We start from the raw sequence: 20,938 nt of genomic DNA on the forward strand, positions 1-20,938 counted from the left end.
ATAAGTAAGGAACAAGTAATTTATCTGATTCCAATCATCGATTCCTAATTGGCAATATTCATCTGATACGCACTTTAGATGAACGATTAAATACATTTCAAGATATACGATTTACATGTCCAAAGATCGAAGCGATTAATAATCGTGAGGCTTAAAACAGACAGAACGCTCGAAACGATAGGGATCAAAATGAAAAAGAAATTTCAAGTTTAATGCAAGATCTCGAGGCATTGGTTTATGTGCTACCAATAAAACAGACTGGTTTTATGGAATCTCAAGTGTCTTTGACGGTATCCTGTAATTAACTCGTGATCGATGCCTTGCATATAAAAGGAACCCATCGTGGAATCCGATTTGCATAAGTATGAATTTTAATCTTTGAAGGTTGGCATTTAAAAGGGAACTCGTGCATATTCTTCCCTACTACGAAGCTGACCGATGTAATGGTGTTAGAATCATTTGCTTCCTTTGGCTCTTTAATTACTGCTAATTAAAATCTTTACCGACCGATCCATCTTTATGCAAATATTTTATACTTCAATACTTTAATTTAATTTACTAGAGGAAAAATCCATCATGGTTATAAAATCATAGAAATAAAATTCCTTTTCCAAAAATCTCCTCCCAACGATCATTATCCTTGAACAATTAAACCCAGGAGGTCGTCAGAGTCGGATGGGCCATCCGTCGAGTATTCCTCAGCTAATTCCCGACGTCCCATATTACGTCCGCGGTATTCGCTACAGATGTAAATACCCGTGGGCCGAAGAAGCCCCGTGGCTATTAAATATACGCTGGCTGGTACCCGACAAATTGCTCGCATGAACCAGAATAATTAGCATTGCCAGCCTCCGGGTGGTGGTTCTCCGGCTTGGTTAAGCTTAAGGAACAACGATTCGAACGGAAATGGCGTGGAATGGGTTAGCCAGAGGATAGTGGTCGTCTGTTTTCCTCCTTTCACTCTCCGTTTCACCCTTGTCCGTTCCGTTCGCCTCTCGATCTCGTTGCTGGATCCTCCGGTTGCGTTTAATCAGACCCGTTGACTTGATGCAGCCCCTCTGGTGAACGCCGGCTGCTTGCCGCTGCTTAAGAATGTAATTTAATATGCAACGTTACCGCGGGCCCCGCCGTGTCATATTTATAGGTATTTATGCATCAGCTTGGTGGGCACGTTTACGCCGAGCCGGTGCAGCCGGGATCATTGAAATTACCCCTGGATAGTCAGCAGCGAGAGGCCTACGTGGGAGGAATTTATCGTTGTTTATCACTCGTTAGTTTCACCTCCGGCCCTATCTCAACTCCGCGTTCTCCTGATGATGTTCTCCGGCCTTTCGAACGTACCTGGCTCCGCCATTCCGCGTTTGTCGTTATCGTAATTCGTCCCCGATTCATTGAAGACTCTTCGTCTGATCCCTTTCTATCTACAGGATGTCTCATCATTGAGGTAACTAGGATTCGAGGGATCAAGGAGAGGTTTGAGGGGGTTACAGCCCTGGGTATCACTTTCCAGGAGGTCCCTTCTAATCCTTCTTAAAATATTTCTTGAAAAGCCCTGAAGGATTAAAAAGTTCCAGGTCCCAGAAATTTTAATCCACTCCAACTATGATTTGGATCCTCAATTTGATCCAGCTTTCTTAATTTTATTGAAAGTATCAATTGGAATTGTCTAGTATTGCTTAACACGTTCAGCAATGGTTTCACAAGAAAACTGTTTAAAAGCAGCCTTCCTGAAGAACATTAAGTTTATCGATACCGCTCGAAGTGATCAATGCTTCAAACACAGGGCGCGCCAACGTGCTATTACGATGCCTCGCTTCCGGCGGAACGTTTTACGTTGTCCTGGCTTAAAGGAACGCGTAGAAAATGCGGAAAATTGTATCTTCACGATCTGCGCCGGGGAACGTGTCGTTTTATAAATAACGCAGTTACGCAGTAATAATAAATTGCAACAACTTTGAGCCTCGCCAGAACTTGAGGGGTTTCGTGAAATTTCAAAGCAGATTGAACGATGCAGCAAAGGGGAACACTGGTATTACGTTCATTATTATTATTATTACTATTATTACGAGCATTAGTGTTCCTTTTTTCCGTTGCTTCTTCTAGCCGATCATCGTAAAAATATTGCTATGGAAATAGCTCAGAGATGTTGCATCGTAATATGTAGCTATCTTCGAGGTAATGTTTATTCGGTGGATTTTGAATATTTTAATTTGGCAGAAGATATTTTAATTTGGAATTCATTAGAATTGGAACCTCATTAGAATTATTTGGTTGATTGACAAACTTTCTAATCGTTGAGGTATTTTGAAACCTCGTTTGAAATTTTCGCTGAACACAATGCAGAGTAGAGTGAAAAGATTTTCTTCTCTCGCGTGTCGTTGATTCAACGACAACCGCAATAGCTTCCTGACAACTCCTTAAAGCATTGTTTCGTTTGTAAATGAAACAAGAGGTGTTCCTTCGAAGCATGTTCGTGCCTGGAATATCTCCATGGACCACCTTGGCGATTTCGAAATTCGCAGCGGGCATACCTGAACAGCGGTATTCAGAGGTTGGCACATCGTGATACGTCTGTTACATAAATCACAGTTTGATCTTCTTGTTAAGCCGAGTCCTTTGATCAAACGAAACGCGACGATATCAATGACATACTTTTACACGATTTCACATACCGCCCGCGTATTTCAAGTGATGTAATGCCATTATCAAAAAAGTAATAAATAACAATTTATGGACAATTTATAGATAGTAATAAATAACAATTTATAAACATATAAATAAAAAGATTATATCAAAGTAAGTTTTATTTTTTCTTTCCTCAACTTTAAGAAATTAAATTAAATTACAGAAATTTCAGTAATTAATCAATCAATCAAAATTAAATTACCTTTTAATTGGAGTAAAAATTCGAGATAAATTAAAAAGAAGACAAATGAAATTTACTTAAAAGGCAGATCAGAGAAATCCTCAAAACTTGGCTGATGTCGCTAAAAATTCTGTATTCGTCAGGTGTCGTATCAACAGCACGTGCTGCTTCGAGACAGCACCGATTACGAAGAAGGAAACCGATTAATGGAGGAATTGACTTACGACGTATTCATTGTACACTCGATCACGCCCTACTCGTCCCAGAAAAGGGAGTGGTTCTTGCTTAGGTACAACCGATCTTAGAACTTCGCGATTACTTATGTGTACTCTGTACACGTGTTCGAAACACGTGTTTCACATGGAATCGTTTCTTTCTTTGGATAGTAAAATATTTCTTGCGATCAGAAGAAGAGTTTTAGCAAAATTTAAGATTAGTTCGACACCATATTTATTGATTGGTCTGTGGAATCGAGTATTAAAATGGTATTAAAAACCTAATCAAATTTAATTTAATAAAACCAAAGCATATCTAGATCACTCCTGGATTTTTTAATTTTTCTCATCGAATATTATTAGAATCAAGGGCAGACTAGTCACTGGAAATTGGGAAAAAATCCCAACCTAATTAATTAAAATTAGAGTTCCAATAAAAATTCAAGTCCCAGTCCCAATTATTACTTAGATAATTACAATTATCCTATTTCACCCTATATCGAGCACAGTTCGATCTACTCACCCCGTATATGGTGACAAAGGGTTTGTTGAACCCAGGGAGCAGGCTCGTCAACGTGGACGACGTTGAGTGGCCGTAAGGAACACCGAGACGGCTCGTTTCAACAGTCATAATTTTCAGGATTCCTGATGCAATGCTATAAAACAAAAGGCTGTGGCCTGGCCAGCGGTCGGTTTTGTGACGGCCCTAAAGATATCGTCGAACAGTGACGCCGTGAGAAACGACGCTAAGCGTCCCTCTTCCTTCTCTATCACCTTTGTTCCCTGTCACGTAGGTGTGTTATCGAGTGAGAAGCAGAGGAAGCCGCTGGTACTTGACTCTCGAGGCGGTCAATTTCACCGGGAAAAGCCAGTTTCGTTCGGCTTTCTTCCCCTATCGCGAGGATACATAAACGTCCGAGGCTGACTGTCCGTTCCATCGAAATTATTCCGAACGTTCTCCGTAGGAAACGAGCCTCGCTACGAGCTTTTTAGCTGTCCTCGTTGCCGCGAAAGGTCGTTGCATCGAGATTCATAAAACGGCCGCTTTTAAGAAGTGACATTGCTTGAAAATTGTTAGCCGCTGGAATGCGGCTCGTTGGCGAAACCGGGGTTCCTTTGGTTGAAACGCGTGCAGCCAGTACGTAAATGCATTTTATGATGCTGCTACGTCGAAGGATTTACAGGACGCTCGAATCGCTTCTGACGATCTGTTCTCCCTTGACGTTAAAAGATTTTTCATGATTTTCATAAATCAGGGGACATCAAAGTTTCCTATAGGCGTATCAAATGATAATGTTAATGGAATTATCTGAATATAGTGATCATTGAAAATTATATCTTCTTTCATTTCCTGTGGGAACCACGCGGAAACGTTCGCGCCACCGCGAAGAGGTATGAATTATTTATAAATATTCGTTCGTAAAATATTACGATTCTGCGACGTGTACCGTGGCCATTATAATAGAAGCCTAGCCACGAGGGTGGTTATTTACGATCAAGAGGTTTGAAGACCGCCAGTACCCGCAGGGGCACCTTAGAAGCGCCTCATTCTTATGTCGAACATTGAGAACTCGGCTGAGCCGTTGTTGAACGAACACGTGTTCTAATGTGAGACAAGAGAATTCCTGAGAATAAAATAGAGAATGAAATTAAATTTTCTATCGTTGTCCAAGGATTCCTCAAACTCCTTTAAAATAATGAAGCAACAGATTCTTTGTTAAAAAAGAAATATGAAAATAGAAATATTCTCACAGCAAACCCATCATTTTCACGCTTTAGTCTTCGTTTCAAGAAGTCGAGTAGCAATCATCAACCCTTCCCTTGAAAAGCGCGTTTCAACAAGTTCAGTTTCAAAGCCTCGTGCAATCAGGTGGACGGCAAAACGTGTATTTTCTTCGAAACTGACACGTAACAATCTTGCTTTAGGTGAGGCAACAACGAAGTTGAAGTAATGCTTTAAGGATAGATTCTTTCTTCGGTTGCCAATCGAGGGAAACAGGTCAGGAACGTAGCGATGAAACTGCGCTCCTGTTACACTTGGCATCCTGTAATTTCATAGTCTTTGATTGCTTGTCTCGAACACGATTGATCTACCTTCACGAAAGTGACCACTTAGATTCAGAATGTTTTCTGAAGAAAGATATTAGCATTTTTTTGTAATAAAAAAATAGAATAATTTTCAGTGTCAGTTGTTAAACAAGGGAGAACTTTGTACAATTTAATAATGTATTATTGTTAAGTTCACGATTTTAAAAGTATCTCGTTCGTAACAAGAACTGTTAGAATCGCGAACGCATCATCCTGTTACCGGTTGTTCTAATTGCTTGGCTGCAACTGTAACCGGCTAATTAAATCATTTAAGGCCACCAGCTGGGATTCTTTACTACCATCCGTTGCTCTTCAGTTCATCCATCTATTACTCTTACTTCTATTTGTTTTAGAGTACCTGCTGAGTTAAGATTTATCAAGTGTAAGAAGAATTAGATCGAGTAAGATTTCAAATGGACAAATTTTGATGTGTCTGAACATTAATCAATTTCTTGATTAGTTTCCACAGGAAATCTTAATAAAATTAACATTATTCAAATTTAATTGCTAGAAATAATAAATTAATTAAAATTTCGAGGAAATGAATTTTTCCTGGAAAGATTAATTAAGAAACTTGACTGAATTTCAAGGAAAACCGATATAAACTAATTAAAATTTTTAAACAGCCTCAGAAACGTCACTTAATTACTCCTTGTCGTCCAATTAGCTCGTCTCTCGCACCTACTCGCGGTTACACGATCGTTCATCCGCAGCTACTCGATTCCTCACTGCCACTTTCCAGCTCGGTTGAGTACAGTTACTCCCATTATTCACAATCAAAGCTCCTTCAGAATTACAGTTACCTCTATCGAGTCCCCTACGATAAGCCTAATAATCGTCATCGTCATCATCCACTTTCGTCTTCTTTCCTATAGAAACTCAACGAATTTCGTGAGTTTCGAAGATAGAATTCATCCGAGCCGAGTTTCATTCGTTTACCTCCGATGGAATAGGAAAAGAAAATGAACACGCATGGCTGATCTAACATTCCATGTAAGCAAACTGGCGGCTACCGGTTTAGCGAGTCGACTTAATCCAATGAAACGAGTCCCGGAGAGTTTCAGGACGCGATCCAGGACCGGGTATATACGTGACTACCGGTAGCACACGTACAGAGAAAGAAGAAGACTGAACGCTCGGTCGAACGGTGCCTTCGATCACGTAATCTGACTAATCGCTTCCGGTTTCGTGGACTCGCTTCCAGTATTATGGCCACGCGAGCTAATGCCAGGCCATGTTCGAGTAGGATGATGATACGGCTGCTGCATCGGCCAGCTCCAAACCGTGATCCATCGCGAACAGCCACGATCCGCGGGTTAAACGAGCCGTTTAACCTTGAATCATGGGGGGTCGTACAGTTCCGAAGGGTGCACGTGGCTGAACCAGGGTGCCTCGGAAAGCTGAAAGAATATTTTTGGCCCCGCGGTTGGGAGAAAAAATCCTGGCACCCAGGGAGATAGCTGGTTGAAACGAATCGTTCCAACGACCGAACGAAGATTCTGCTATCCGCTCGGAAAATTAATAATATAATCTGCCGCGATAATGAGATTCTATTCGTGGATTGGCCGGTTCGCGCGATAGGAAGTCGTTGCCACTCTCGATGCTCTTGGTGTTTAGCTAGGATTACCGGCGATGTTTTCAGGCAACTGGATAGAAGAAGAGGGATTCTGGTCTCTGCAGGTTTAGAACTTTTTGTTTATCGATGGAGATTGTGGTTGTCCATTTCACTGCTCTGGGAGAGGATTTATATTTCATGGAGATCATTTATGTAGACTGTAAATGCATTTAACAATTTTCAGGATATCTCAATTAATCGTCAATTTTTAATTGATCACCTGACGGTGTTCCACGATTTTTCAAAACATTTTATGAAATTCATAAATTTTGGTGAGTATAGAAAGTCGATTCTATATTGTTCTTCCAAAATGATAGACAGTGACGTTTATGACCCAGTGGAACTTCGAACATCGCCATCGGAAAGTCAACGAACGTTGAATCGTACGTAACAGTACAAACGACGTATGGCATTGGACTTTTTCACGCGAGCGTGACTTGCAGTATCGCGTCATCGAGCAGCTTCCTGGGTTTACGCGGGTCTTTAAACTCGTTGCATCGATAGCAGCGTGAGCTGAAAGACCTTGACCTGCGGTAAAGGAAACAGAGCCGATGGTAGAGGAAGTAATAGCGGTCTAGCTGGTGGTTGAACGATAATGGAAGGCCTGCCGAGGCCTTCGATGCCTCGTGCGCGTTAATTACGGGTTATGCTGTTCGTTACCGTAGCTTTTTGATTCCCTGGCAATCTCTGCCGCACAGCTTGATCGACTTTTTTCATCCTCGAGAAAGAGAAAGGAAGATGCGGCTGTGATTCTTCGCTACCTGTCGGTCAGCAATGTTTTTACTGGCGATTCATTAAATTTTATCAATTTAGAATTCTTCATTTTTAAAACTCTCGAATTTTATATAATTTAATTGTAATAAGAGTTCGCTAATTCCCTGATATACATTATTCTGTATTAGAATCGAAATAATTTCAATAGACCGACAATGAGAAGAAAACCTACTGGAAAACGGTTACCAAATGCATTCGGTAGAACTGCAAGCCTATTGCTAAGTCGTTATAGATAGCCAGGCTCAGTTAATAGAACGTCTGGTATGTTGGAAGGTATTGTTAGCGCCTAACCGGTGCACTTTGTTCCCTTTCGAAGGAATGCGCAGCCAAGTGCACCCTTCTTGCGTTGCAACACGATGCACCTCGCGGGTCCTCGTGATCGGTTTGCTCGAAAGGATTCTGGCTTATTCTCCTGATTACTGGCATAACCTTGCGATCACCCAGCGAACAGAGAGAGAGAGCTCTGGGAATTGCCGGGGTTACGATCTCAAGGCTGAAGAATACTGGAAGTCGAGGGAAACAAGCACGACCTGAAATTCCATAGAAAAGGTGCTCGCTGCTTGTTTCGATGGAATTTTGAACCCTCAAGAATTCTATTCCCTATTCGTTCTTCTAAATGAATTTCTGTCGAATTGAATTAACTTTTTTTCTCCTTGAAGATGATTCAATAATTCTGATAAATATATAAAACTCTACCTAGGGAATGAATCCTATTCCGGGGACGAAGTCTTTAAAATTAACGTCACGATGAAATGATTGGTAAGGAAAATGTCAGATTCGAAATCAATCGAGCGGAGTGGGAGAATTGCACAACGATCGTCGAATTATCTTGCAGTAAGGTGATCGTAAATTAGCGAGTACAAGCAGAAATTCGCCCCGCTTTCGAAACGGGGAACCAACATGGCAGGATTTAAAAAAAAAAAACACTTAAGATTAGTCACTAGACACCGTTGGCTGGCCAGCCCGGAAGAAATCGAGAGTGGCTCGACAAGAGAGCTGGGACAAGGTCGTAATCTCCGAGGTTGGAAAGGAGAGAAAGCATTTAACTGAATCCATGTGCTTCTCGAGGAGAGGCCGACTCCTTGAAAGTGTATACACCGAGGTGGCTCGTTGCATAAGCCACTGGATCCTAACCAGAGGCTATGGGCGAGGATCGATTCGATTTTTCGTCTCAGACTACTTCTTTACGGTTTACGAGCGGATTTACGACGATCGTGAATATTACGCGGGGTCCTGTGCAACGATCTCCCAGATAGAAAGTCGAGATACTGCCTACGTCCGTTACATATAATTCGATATTTATTAGAAGCAGCGAATCGTGAGGTTGATTAATGATCACTAACCGTATCGACGTTATCAACCATTCCAAAACGTAGTCTTCTAAATTTATATCTTTAAAGTTAAGATATTCGAGGAGGCAGAATTTTGGGACTTGAAAATTATTAACTTTTCTTAATATTTTCAGAAATAGAAGTCTTGACTTTAGAAATTCAACTGTTCAAAAATTAAAGCTGAACGTTTTTAATATTTGAGGTTAATTTGACGCCATATTGATTTTGAAGACGAACATAAAATGGAGTCAAAGAACTAACCTAACCTGACCTAATAGGTACAAAGTTCGTCTAGATAAAGACACTTGAGACATTAACAAATGGAAAAATAATATAAAAAATTGTAAATGTAATAGTCATTTTTAAAAATAAAAATTTTCACATCAGTAAAAATAAAAAATGGTGTTACTAAAGGATAATAATTGAACTGATACGATACAATATACACGTGTCTCGAGCTATGTAAATCATTCAAAGTAGCAACCCGAAGATCCAATAAGAATATTTAAATAAAAAAGATCAAAGAACGAAATAATTCATTATAACTGTAACGGGTGTTAAGAACGGCTGTGTCACTGCTGTTCATGTACAACCAACAGAAAGACGCTGTTGGAATTAGTTCGAGCGAGATAAAAAAGAAAATGAAAAATGATCGTGTCGATTCAATTGTAAATCACATCGGCGTGGTGAATTGTAGCATTGAATAACCAGGTGTGAACGACTCTGGTGTAGATCCTGTGTCGGATTAGCAAGGATACACGTGGCGATCGTGTGTCACCCATTTTGTTCAAGGATGTGTCGTGCCGGTTAAGAGGAACTAGCGATAGAACCGATTCCGTCATCGTTTCCATTAAGATTCTATTGACGATACTTAATGAGCTTTTAGTTAACAATACTTAACACTTTGATGGCCACTGCCACGGATTAGCGATTGTGACACTTTAACTTTCAATGCCATTATTATTAATACAATTTAAATATTAATGACACGATATTTAGAGATGTAGGGATACCCAAAAATCGAGGTCGAAATCGAGTTGCTAATTACTTTTGGGTTCGGGAGAGGGACTAAAAGTTTGAATATTAATTTAGGACTCGAACTCGACTCGATACCCGAAACTCAATTACCTCCGAATGCAAAATCGGCTGCTGAATTTAGTTTCAGGTCATTAGTCAAGTAGGTTCGAGTACTCAAAAAATAGAGTATCCCTAATAATATTCTATTGTAACCCTAAAGGTTCACTCAATAAACCTTTAAACGATACAAGAGAAAAAGTCATCGTTCAATTAGAAAATAAATAGCAACAGCAACCGAACCGGGCAATTCCTTTTTGCGATGAAACTTTATGACTGCAAGTCGTCTGAGAAATGGCTGACTAGAAAAGCAACTAACCTCAGAGAGATAGATGACGGTCACAAGTTTAACTACCTTCGAAGAGTGTCAATACATTAAACCCTGATGTCCATCGGATGCACCGAATGCCAAGGTGTCTCCTCGGCTACTTCGGTATCGCCGTTGAAAAATAACTGAATGATTTCCCTGAAACTATCGCGAGGGTGTCGTTCCCATCGCTAATAGGAACTCGTTCCACCTTGAACGGTGTCTTCCGTGTGCATAACTGTCGCGAGCCGGTGTGTTACGCTTGAGAAACGAGCCAACTATTTCAACCGGTGATTATTACGTGGAACTATTCAGGCGGGAGTTTAAAATGACGGAAACCGTGGCAGAGATATATGTGGCGAGCGAAATCGTTGAACGAAACCAGACTGAGAGCGTAAAACGTTCGAGCGGATTGATTAATTCATTTTTAATTGCGGACAGAACGTCCTAACGGGTCCGAGTTGTTGTTCGACGTCGGATATTGCACGTGCTGTTGCGAGCAATTAAGAAACGCATGGATAATTCTATGTAGACGTTGAAGCAGTGGGGCAACCATAATTGGCCAATGGGAAGTCGATAACATTTTTTTTTTCATTTCATTAATATCATGATAGTATTAAATCTAAATTTCTTGATTATTGATTCCCAACAATATTTTTTTAAATTATCTAAAATATCAAATAAAAGAGGGTCAACTGACCTTTCTGATTTTTGACCCCCCACCCCAATAAAGAATGTTTTTTAAAAAATGTAAAACAAGTTCAGAGAAATATTATAAATTGAAATAAATTAAATTTATTCGAATTGTATTATCATTGGAATTTCTTGGGAATCTATTAAAAATAATCAAGGAAATACAGTCAGCAAATTTAAAAAATATATCAATATTAATGTTAGAAAATTAGATGTATCTTTTCCGCTTTCCGGTATCCGTTACTTAATTTGTTTTAAACGGTTCGTTACTCTACGCCAACTAATATACACTCGTTGATTGGTTCATATATGGTATTTTTTCATACTAATTGCTTGTTTGTATTTAATTATTTCATTACTGCTTTTCGACTGTTTCATTTAATTTGCTTTATTCAACGGTACCTGTATCTAATTGTAGTTTGTACGTTGGTTCAAGTTCCATTGTTTCATAATTGCAATTTATTAATTGCACACATTTATTAATTAATCCTTCAAATCCAACTAAAATTTCTATTTCTATTTCTATTAGAATGGCCGATTCATAATAAAAGTAAGTCGGACATTATAAAACAGAATGAATCCTAGGAATTTCCAAAAAATTGTAATAAATACAATTTGTCAGGAACGTAACGATTCATTGGAAATCCGCGGTCCACAGCCGCAACAGAAGTACGTTCTTTCATCTCGACTGCAATACCAGAAAACAGTTTCTTCGTCATGGTCCGCGGACCAGAAACGAAAGAAGTCAGTTGGTTAGCTCGAACAGCACGATACTTTTCCAGCTGAACAGCTGTCATCGAGCAAGAGAGTATCGTGAAACGCCTACGCAGCGATCGCTGACCGCACAATGGTGTAAAATAATGGAAATAATACGACACGCTCGGCGCGTTGGGGTCCGGACTTCACAGTCGACGTGCACAGAGAATAATTCAGACTTTCACAGCTTTACGTGAATAGGAACCCGGTGAATTATAAACTATCAGCTTGTTCGATAAATAATGGAGATTTTCGACTAGGAAAAATAAGAAATATTTCGATATCAGACACATTTGAATATCGATAGAATTCGAACGATACGAAGCATTCAAATTTTCGATTACGAACATGTATCTTTCATTTCACATCGGTAACAATTTGTGTCGCTTTCGACTGGTAGAAAAGAACAGTTCTTGGGAAATAAAATTGCAAATGATCGTTGAAATGTAGCAAACGTTCTAAGCCCGGTGTGTCCCACTTTCCAAAGTAGAAACTCCTGTTACTTCCTATTATGCATTAATCTTCGAACGTGAAAAAAAAAAGCGCGAAACGGAGATTTCACGGGAATAGAATTATATATGCTTTACGACATGATATTGATTGATAAACGAATAAAAACAAATGAAATGCTCATTTTAATTCACTTTCCATCGGTTATCACGATTGTTGACATTTACGTTGGATAGAAGGTGCGCTTTCTAACACGGGTTTCCCGCAATGTGAACCAATGCTCGTTTTAGAAAATTATTACGTGCCGTTGCAGTTATGTAAACAATGCCAGAAATCATTCGTTAGGAAATTAAAAGTTGATGCGAAACGTTACACGTGATACGATCGAAATCTTATTGATTATCGTACGAAACAATTGCCACCGTGAAGATTTCTTATTTATCGCGTGTGTACAAATTGTTCATGAATTATTTCTCCATAGTATTGTACATTGCACATTTTTATAATCACTGTTTGCAAACCTAATGCTTAAAATTAATTATTGTTCTCCTTAATTAAAATGTCCTATTTACCATTTCTTCAAGATACTTGAAAATATTTAGAAATATTTAAAATATTAATATGCAACAAGTGCTAATAATAATATTCTCTTAGACCAGACGAATTCATCGACTTCCTAGTCTCCCAGCTACGATGTGAAAAACATCCTTTCACGTAGCGATGTTACGTTGTTACGACACCAGTTTTATTCGTAGCATCGCGTTTGGGAACGAGCTGAGCGTCTTTACAATACCGTTTGAATTCTCCTGTTCGCTGGAAAGTGGCAGTCACGGAAGCTTCCTAGTGTAATACGTTTATCAGATGTTATTGTCGATTATTCATGGGCTTGGGAACCAGCTGGCAAGAAAATATTTCTTACGAAAAGATGCCAGCCGCGAAAGTTCTGGTTACGTGTGAAGCCTCTGTTGCGATCCCCGGGTCATTGCTTCGTTCAAATTTCAGATATTTTATAGGCATAGGAAACAGGAAGAAAGACTACGTTTCTGTACAAGAAATAAGTATAAATAAGGTATTACAGTCTTAGCCATAATGAAGTCCAAAAATTAAAATAAAAGACTTAGAATTTAATAAAAATAAAATGAATAAGAAAAATTCCTTTAAATATCTACAGGAAGTAGGATCTCTAATAAAAATATAAATTATTAATTAAATAAGGCATAAGAAATATTTAAATCTATGAACAGTAAGAAAAGGGATCCTTCAACGAAAGAAAAATAATTAATAATTAATCCGCTTATAGAAAATGCCTATTTTAATTTGTTACGAGATTTCTAACATCGTATTTGAGCTCACGAAATCTCCGATTCCACGTTTGGCACGGTTTCATCCGTGAAAAGCAACAACCTTGTCCGTTTTACGTAATACAACCGTAATCGCGCGGGCAAGAAGCATGAAATCACGATCGACCGATTAACTAAGCAGCTTTATTACGAGTAATTAATTCGTTTCGAAGGTAACGGCGTGCGTCCATACGAGTTCGGTTACTCGAAGGGAACGTCGTAAAAGAAGAACCAAGAAACGAGGTGAATCGAGGCATATAACGAGTCATCGAGCTTGTCCCGAGTTTAAAGTTGATTTTGTGAAAAATAGATTATGAATAAATTAGACACGAACAGTTAAATCAAGCTAGTTGTAAAATTGATCTAATATTTAAAATATTCGACAGGTGAAAAAATTTACATGGTAAAAAAGAGGGTACAAAGAAGTGATAACACGAGACTCCTTTGGTTACCACTTTCTCGAGAAATGGCACCGCCCTGTACACGCAAGGTCCATTTGCAAAAACCATTAATTCCCAATGATCACGCGTGCACGTAACGAGCAACACGAACGGGCCACGTAATACCGAGGGAAAAGTCTTGCGAACGTAAGGAGAAGCGGCAATTTGCCCGTGCTGATCGTTATTTATTACACCGGAGGAGTAGCACGAAATTTACATGAAACCGGTGAAAAAAGAAAAAGACGAAGGCTACCCTTACGCAAGTGAACGTTGAACAGTGGTCAGGAATCGGTCGTTTAAGTTGACAGGTTGACATAATTTATCATCTATACTAATAAATTAATTTCGCTGCGAAAGAACAATGAGAAACGTGTGCTGCAGGCAGAAAATTTGTGACGATGATATAACTAACATTTTAATTTAAGAGAAGGCCTGTCCAGCACCTTCTTATTATTTCAGAATTCTACGATTCTGGGGTTCTAAAATTCTAAGATTCTGAAGTTCTAAAATTCTAAGATTCTCAGGTTCTAAAATTTTAAGATTCTGTGGTTTTAAAATTCTAAGATTCTGAAGTTCTAAAATTCTAAAATTCCCAAATTTTTAGGTTTCAAAATTCTAAGATTCTGAAGTTCTAAAATTCTAAAACTCTAAAATTCTGAAACTCGGGAATTCTAGGACTCTGGAACTCTAAAATTCTGTGTACCTGGCCCATCCCAAAAAGGGTCCTAATCACGCCAACTAGTTAACCCTTCAGATTCTCTAAGAACTAACAAAAATATCCCGTTGCTTGAAAATTAAATTAATTCTCTCTGAAAACATCATCAATTACATGCTGATGCACACGAGGAGAGTGCGTTCAATGCGTATAAAACGAAAGGGAAGCCAGATTACGCAACGTGAAAGTCTTTGCCTGGAATTTATTCTTACTTCCAGCTTGCCCTGACCTCCGAGATAATGAGAGTGATCTAAATAATCCGGATCATGTGTTTGGCAACGTTCACGGACCTAATGAGTATCGGTATACCCTGATTTCTTTTCATTTCGATTAGCATACGACCACGTCCCTCCTTGCATAATTCTGGCTAACGTAATTGGTTACTTTCAGCACACGTGTGTGAATGAAAGGTTAAAATGATACAATGGGTATTGGTGATATTCAACTTGTACCTACATTGTTCAGATTGACTCTAATTAATTTTCTTATTATTCGTATTTTTGTTACGAATACCGCTACAGATTTAAGCAACTTTCGTTTCCATAATCTCAGGATAAATTTCCATAGCATCTTAGATTCGTGATCCGAGTAGACTGAGAAACTAAAAGAAATAAATAAATAAAAGAAAGGGGAGTCTTCGTTTCGCCCATTGGCCGAAACTCCTAAGAAGAGACACGACTCTCGAGTGCATTGTTCACGACGTTCACGGGATGCAGGTTAATCGAATATTAATGATGAAACAATACCAAGCAACCGTAATAGAACGAGTTTCGTTGCATTAATGTATATCGTCGTATCAGAACCTTTCCATATCCGGCCATCGAGTTTGACTAACGGATCCCAACATGATGTGTGTCGAATACGATTCAATATTACCGCTTAACATCCACTCTTCCGTGAATAAATTAATTTTTTCCCTTCGAGTGGTAGGATGAAATAAAATGATCGTCTTGAAATAAATCTAACAAGACTAGGATCGCGTAATGAAAAATAAGGTGTATCACTTTTATTAACGATTTACGGAATGCACACGTGATTCTTCCGATAATTTATAGCCAAATGTAAAGATCCTGCGGTTGTCCCTTGCTCACGGTACAATGGTCCAGCGTATAAATCGCTGAATCGATTTGCAAGTGGTTTACATCGTATTTCAGCCATCTTGAATTGATTTACAGCTAGTACTAATGCGCGAGTACCAATGATTGTTCCGTCCTTTCCGCGAAACGTCCTTTCCGCGAATGTATTAACGTGGGTGTTTTATCGTCTATACAACGTGTCCGGTTTTATGAGCAACACCGCTTCAGCCCTGGATAGATTAAATTACAATCTCGTTCTCCAAAGACAAACAGGCTGTTCGACACTTAACGGTACGTAATAAATTTCGAAGGAAGAACTTTTCATTCCACGCGAACATTTCGTCGACGAGTCCCGATGTCGTTCGTTGATTGTCAACGTTACGAGCTGCCGCAATAAAACGTTTCTTGAAAATAATATTTACGAGATTTTTCATTACATTTCTCCAAATTTCAAAATATGAACAACGTCTATCATTAGGGAGTAATTGAATTTTCCCGCTTCTAATACAGAATTTCAGGCTGGGTTATCTTATGTTAGGTTGGGTTTGCATTTCGAATGTAGTGGGGCTGAGCCCACACAATCAAAAAAGATAAAGAAACTCTATACAGAGAAAATAAATTGAAAGGGTTAAAAGTTGAGATACCAAGATAAACTTAGCTTCGTTCATTTAGCTGTTCACGTAGCTCGGCTCGATCGCACTAAGAAAACTAGGTCGAATTGACATTGATTTCGTAAAAAAGTTATTAGCTGGCAAAAGGGGGCTTGGTTTAATGCTGGCGCGGACGGGAGTTTATGAAAGGCTGGTTTTTCCTCGGGAACTGGAACGCTGTTTCCACGGTGCAACGGTAACGTTTGTCACGTTCGTATCAGAATGAACCGAGTACACGTTAACGAACCACCGTACGACCAAACGAGCCGTGGAATGACGTTGCACCGGGTCTGACACAGATGCCATTGCTTGCGTGTCCTTACACGAGAAAGCGAAAATCATTGAAACCGGCCTAAAGATAACTGGGTCTTTCATACGACGATGAATTTGCAAGTTCATGGGACATTATCAATTTTAATTTAAAATATCCAATTAAATCCTTCTTGAATGAAACAACTAAGTAGAAGAATCTTTCAATTTGTATTTACTTTTGTTGCAGGTTGGTTCTCCGTTGTTTCGAATAACAATGGTACCGGAAGCGCCAGAGTGTACAGGAGAGTGGGAGCTTTGGTCCGGGCCGGTGTTCCGGCGTTTCTGCTCGCGAAACCCCTTCGAGCTTACACGCTGACGCACTCGAAGATGGGTAAGTTAAACAAGTTTCAATCGCGCGATATATTGTCCATGTTGCCTCACGAATGACACGTAATTGCACGTTTCATAAGGGAAACTGTTATATCCTTTCGCTCATTAAGAAGTTAGTCACTTAGTTACAAGAAATTGTGAGGCAAGGAACGGCTGCGACATGAATATGCGATAATATAATATAATGAACAGCTATAAAGTATAGTTGTTCATTTACGATATTGTGGACGTTTTCAATGCGATCATCACGTATCTGCAATTTTCTAAGATCGCAGTGAAAATGATGTTTGCGCTCGTCACTTCGCTTGTAATGATCCAGCGGATTCGTTAATTGCATTATCTGCAAATTGCAAAGTATCGAATGAGTAGTCTTAAGATGGCCAGGAAAAAAGGAATTTTTGCCTAGATATTTTACCCAGATTTCGAAAACATTTTATACGCGTCACTCGTCTAGGACGTGACAGTGCATCCGGACCCATGGGTGCACGGTGCACACAGAGGACCGCGTGCACTCACGCACAGTCCACGCTTCGGATTATTCCCTTGGGTGCAGCCACTGGCCGTGACACGAATGTCAATGTGTCTGTTAATACGAGTGTATGGCGGGCTTGTTCGTGCGTTTAAACGTAGGCGAGGAGCACGTAACGTTACAGGCATGCGGCCCGGTGAAAGCCGCTGGGGTTCTTACGATACACACGCTGTTATGCCATTATGCACGGTAACGATTATGGTCGCGCGAAACAAGGGTTTTATAGACACTACAGTGTCCCTCCTTGAGACGTCATCGAAATTTCCTGGCAAATCACTAAGAACTCTGGAACTCCAGAACTTTAGAACTCTGGAACTCCGGAACTCTAAAACTTCAGAACTGTGGGACTCCGGAACTCTAGAACTCGGGAATTCCAGAACTCTAGAACTTCGAAACTCTAAAACTCTAAATCTTCAGAACTCTGGAACTCCGGAACTCCAGAACTCGGGGACTCTAGCAATCAAGAACTCGGGAACTCGAGAACTCTAAATCTCTTTGAACGTAGCCCACCCCCGAAAAAAATTCTCGTCACCCCAAGGAGTTGGTCCTTCATTGTTATACATAATAGAGATTCAATTTCTTTTTCTTCAATTCACTGTAATTACTAAGGATAAAAATAGCTAATTTTAATTAACAAGATTCTAAAGACAGTCTAAAATCTTTTGTTTCAGAAAACGGTAATTTGAGAGCTCATTACACGAAGACAACGGTGCGCGCAGGGGAAGTACTCCGGCTGGCCGCAGTTTTTCAGGACACCCGAAGGGCGCCGGTCTCCAGCGGCATTTCCGGTATCGTTAGCGGCGTTCCGGAAGGGAAGAGTTCAAGGTCATCGGAACGAGATCAGTACGCTCAATGCTTAGATTCCCACGGGCACGAACTGTTCGCGCCACTTTCGGCGAGAGGAGAATTCTATGCTACCTGTCAAAGCGGAAGCCTCGATACCGGAAGCGACGCTGTGTTGTACAGAGTCCATCAACTCGCGAGAAGGGACCTCCCACTTAGGGTAATAAATCTATATTTTTGTAATTAAATGACCCAAGTGATGAAATGCTAAATACTTTGAGTCAACAATTCTGAAATATCGAACACAATTATAATTGACGTAGATCCAATTAAAAAATGAATAAAATCTGATTAATAGGTGAGATTAGTAGCCGGCCCTTTGCCGATACCGTTGCCACGAGATTACAGCGGACTAATGCAACTGGAGGGTGCAACCAGGGGTCCTATAGTCTTAGGGTGCGCGGTACCTTTATTGCCCGAGAGACCTTTACCAAATTCTACCGTTCCTGAACTTTTGGAGTTAGTTGCCACGGGACCAACAGCCCCCCGAGTGAAAAGGGCACGACTAGGCTGCCCTTCCGAAGCACGGTTACTAGCGTCGCCCAAAATGCAGCGGTTACTTTCAGCTTGCAGGTAAAAATTGATTTAATTCAACCGATGCTTTTATAACAACTACTAAACCAAATTAATTATATTTATTCAGTCAAATCTTTTTAATATTTACAAACGAAAATTGTTCCTTTCGATTACAGGAGAGCCCTAGACCAGAGGGCAACTGAACCACGCGTGGCGCCACCGAAACCAACCTCCACCAGTGGCCAGTTAAAGGAACTCCATTTAAAGGAAATCAAGTCGAAACCGGACGCGAAACCGATCCTCCAAAGCTTGAAAGAGGGCTTGGAACACATCAAAAGAACAACCATCAGGGATCGGAGTAACAGCAGAGCGAGTAGCAACAACCACAGCTTCCTCGACCGGATATCGAGGATAGCTCAAGGTGGCAGGAGCAGAAATCCAGCGAAGAAGTCAGCCTCCTTCACGTTTGCCGTCCGCCCGGAAATCGGCATGAGGACGGAAAGATACGCGAGTTTAGAATCGGAAACGAACTTACTACAGGGTTCTCCTTCCTCGAGGCAGCAAGTTCAACGATCGGTTTCCACCAGTGTACTGGAGGTTCAGACTCAACAGGATTTAGATCCTCCGTATTCCAAGGTTAGAGACAGCCTAACTCCGTTACCATCGATTCCGCCGTCGAAAACGGAGGAAATTTACGCTGAAATCTGTGAACCGACGAACGTTGGACCTCCCGAAGAGAAACCTCCGCCCGGAGGAAAGGACGGTATCGTGGACAAAGACAAGGGTTACGTGAAATTAGCTTTGTCGCAGTCCGAGCTTTCCGACGCGAACACCTTCGACGATGAGGAAGGAATTTATAACACGGTTTGTTGATCGTCGCTTCGTTTTAAGAATGAAAATTGTGCCGAATGATGGATTAATTTGTACAGAAAGATGGTCATCAACGTCCTCGTTAACGCGACGAAGGTTAACATCGAAAACGGTCGAGGGAAATTCATTGATAGAGATAACGCGCGACTTCCTGGCTAGACCTGGAAGAACCGTTCCCGTAGAAACGGCGCTGCGCGGCACCGACGGGATTTACAACGCCATTTGCCGAAGAAATTATCCTCCCCATGTCTTTTTCTACCCTTTTCCCGCACGGTGTTCTCCGCGGGGAACCGGGCGAAAGATTTACAAGGCTGTTGACCGGGGAAAATGATCGCGTAATTACGGTCCCGTGCGTGCACGGCGGATGTAGCGGGTCTCGACGGGACGCTGGGCGACTTCCGGTACCCGAGGAATCTGTGCTGCGGACGATCGATATTAGCCTTGTCGAATGACCCGCATTCGATCGCGACAATGAGATTCACCTTTCGTCAATCTAATTTAATAATTAGAAGAAGATTGAAAAATTTAATTTTTTAAAAATCTACCATGTAAATTATTTCGATCGTAGACTAAGGGAGGATTATAAAATATAATAAATGATTTTTGTAAATTTGTTGGTAACCTGTAGTGCAATGGCTGAAGAATACTTCAAGCATTTTGTACATTTGTTAATACTCCGCGTACTGGTTGTGAAAGCCCGCGAGGGGAGGTTTGTAATTTTCTTACTGTATAGTTATTACTTGGAAATACAATCATTTGCAGTTAACTGGTGTAGAAATTTATTTGTAACCACTGAAAATACCCTGTATGCGGCTATAAACGAATTCCGATGGCAAAGCAGGATGGAACTACCTAAACGACCCTAATTTCTGGGAACAGGAAATTACCGGTGTCCTTGGAAAGTCTAGGTCGTCGAAATTGCCCAGGCCAAGGGATAAATCATGACGGTTGCCTCTGACGATTAATCTATTAACTCGTTACACGATGCGGGGGCTGATTCCCTCTCGTTCGTGCAACGATCGCCGAAGTTCGCGTGACGATACGGCCGATCGCTCGTTAAACACGCGATTACATGCATCGAAACGCTTCGAGGAAACTGGAAAGCCGTGTTTGCGAGATGCAACCGGGATTACGAAGGGCAAAAAGAA

General features: G+C 40.5%; 1 protein-coding gene across 1 annotated transcript in view; it reads left to right on the forward strand.

Annotated features, from left to right (window-relative positions):
- Positions 1 to 20,556, forward strand: part of LOC114877203 — a 33,256-nt gene extending 12,700 nt beyond the window's left edge. The window contains exons 3-7 of the mRNA XM_046286728.1: positions 16,890 to 17,033; positions 18,233 to 18,564; positions 18,703 to 18,977; positions 19,097 to 19,784; positions 19,850 to 20,556. Coding sequence (XP_046142684.1) covers positions 16,890 to 17,033; positions 18,233 to 18,564; positions 18,703 to 18,977; positions 19,097 to 19,784; positions 19,850 to 19,876 — 1,466 coding nt within the window. The 3' untranslated portion in view covers positions 19,877 to 20,556. The remainder of the gene's footprint in view (positions 1 to 16,889; positions 17,034 to 18,232; positions 18,565 to 18,702; positions 18,978 to 19,096; positions 19,785 to 19,849) is intronic.
- Positions 20,557 to 20,938: the final 382 nt, after the last annotated feature.

This window comes from Osmia bicornis, chromosome 8, assembly GCF_907164935.1.
Source record: "Osmia bicornis bicornis chromosome 8, iOsmBic2.1, whole genome shotgun sequence".
Classification (NCBI taxonomy): Eukaryota; Metazoa; Arthropoda; class Insecta; order Hymenoptera; family Megachilidae; genus Osmia; species Osmia bicornis.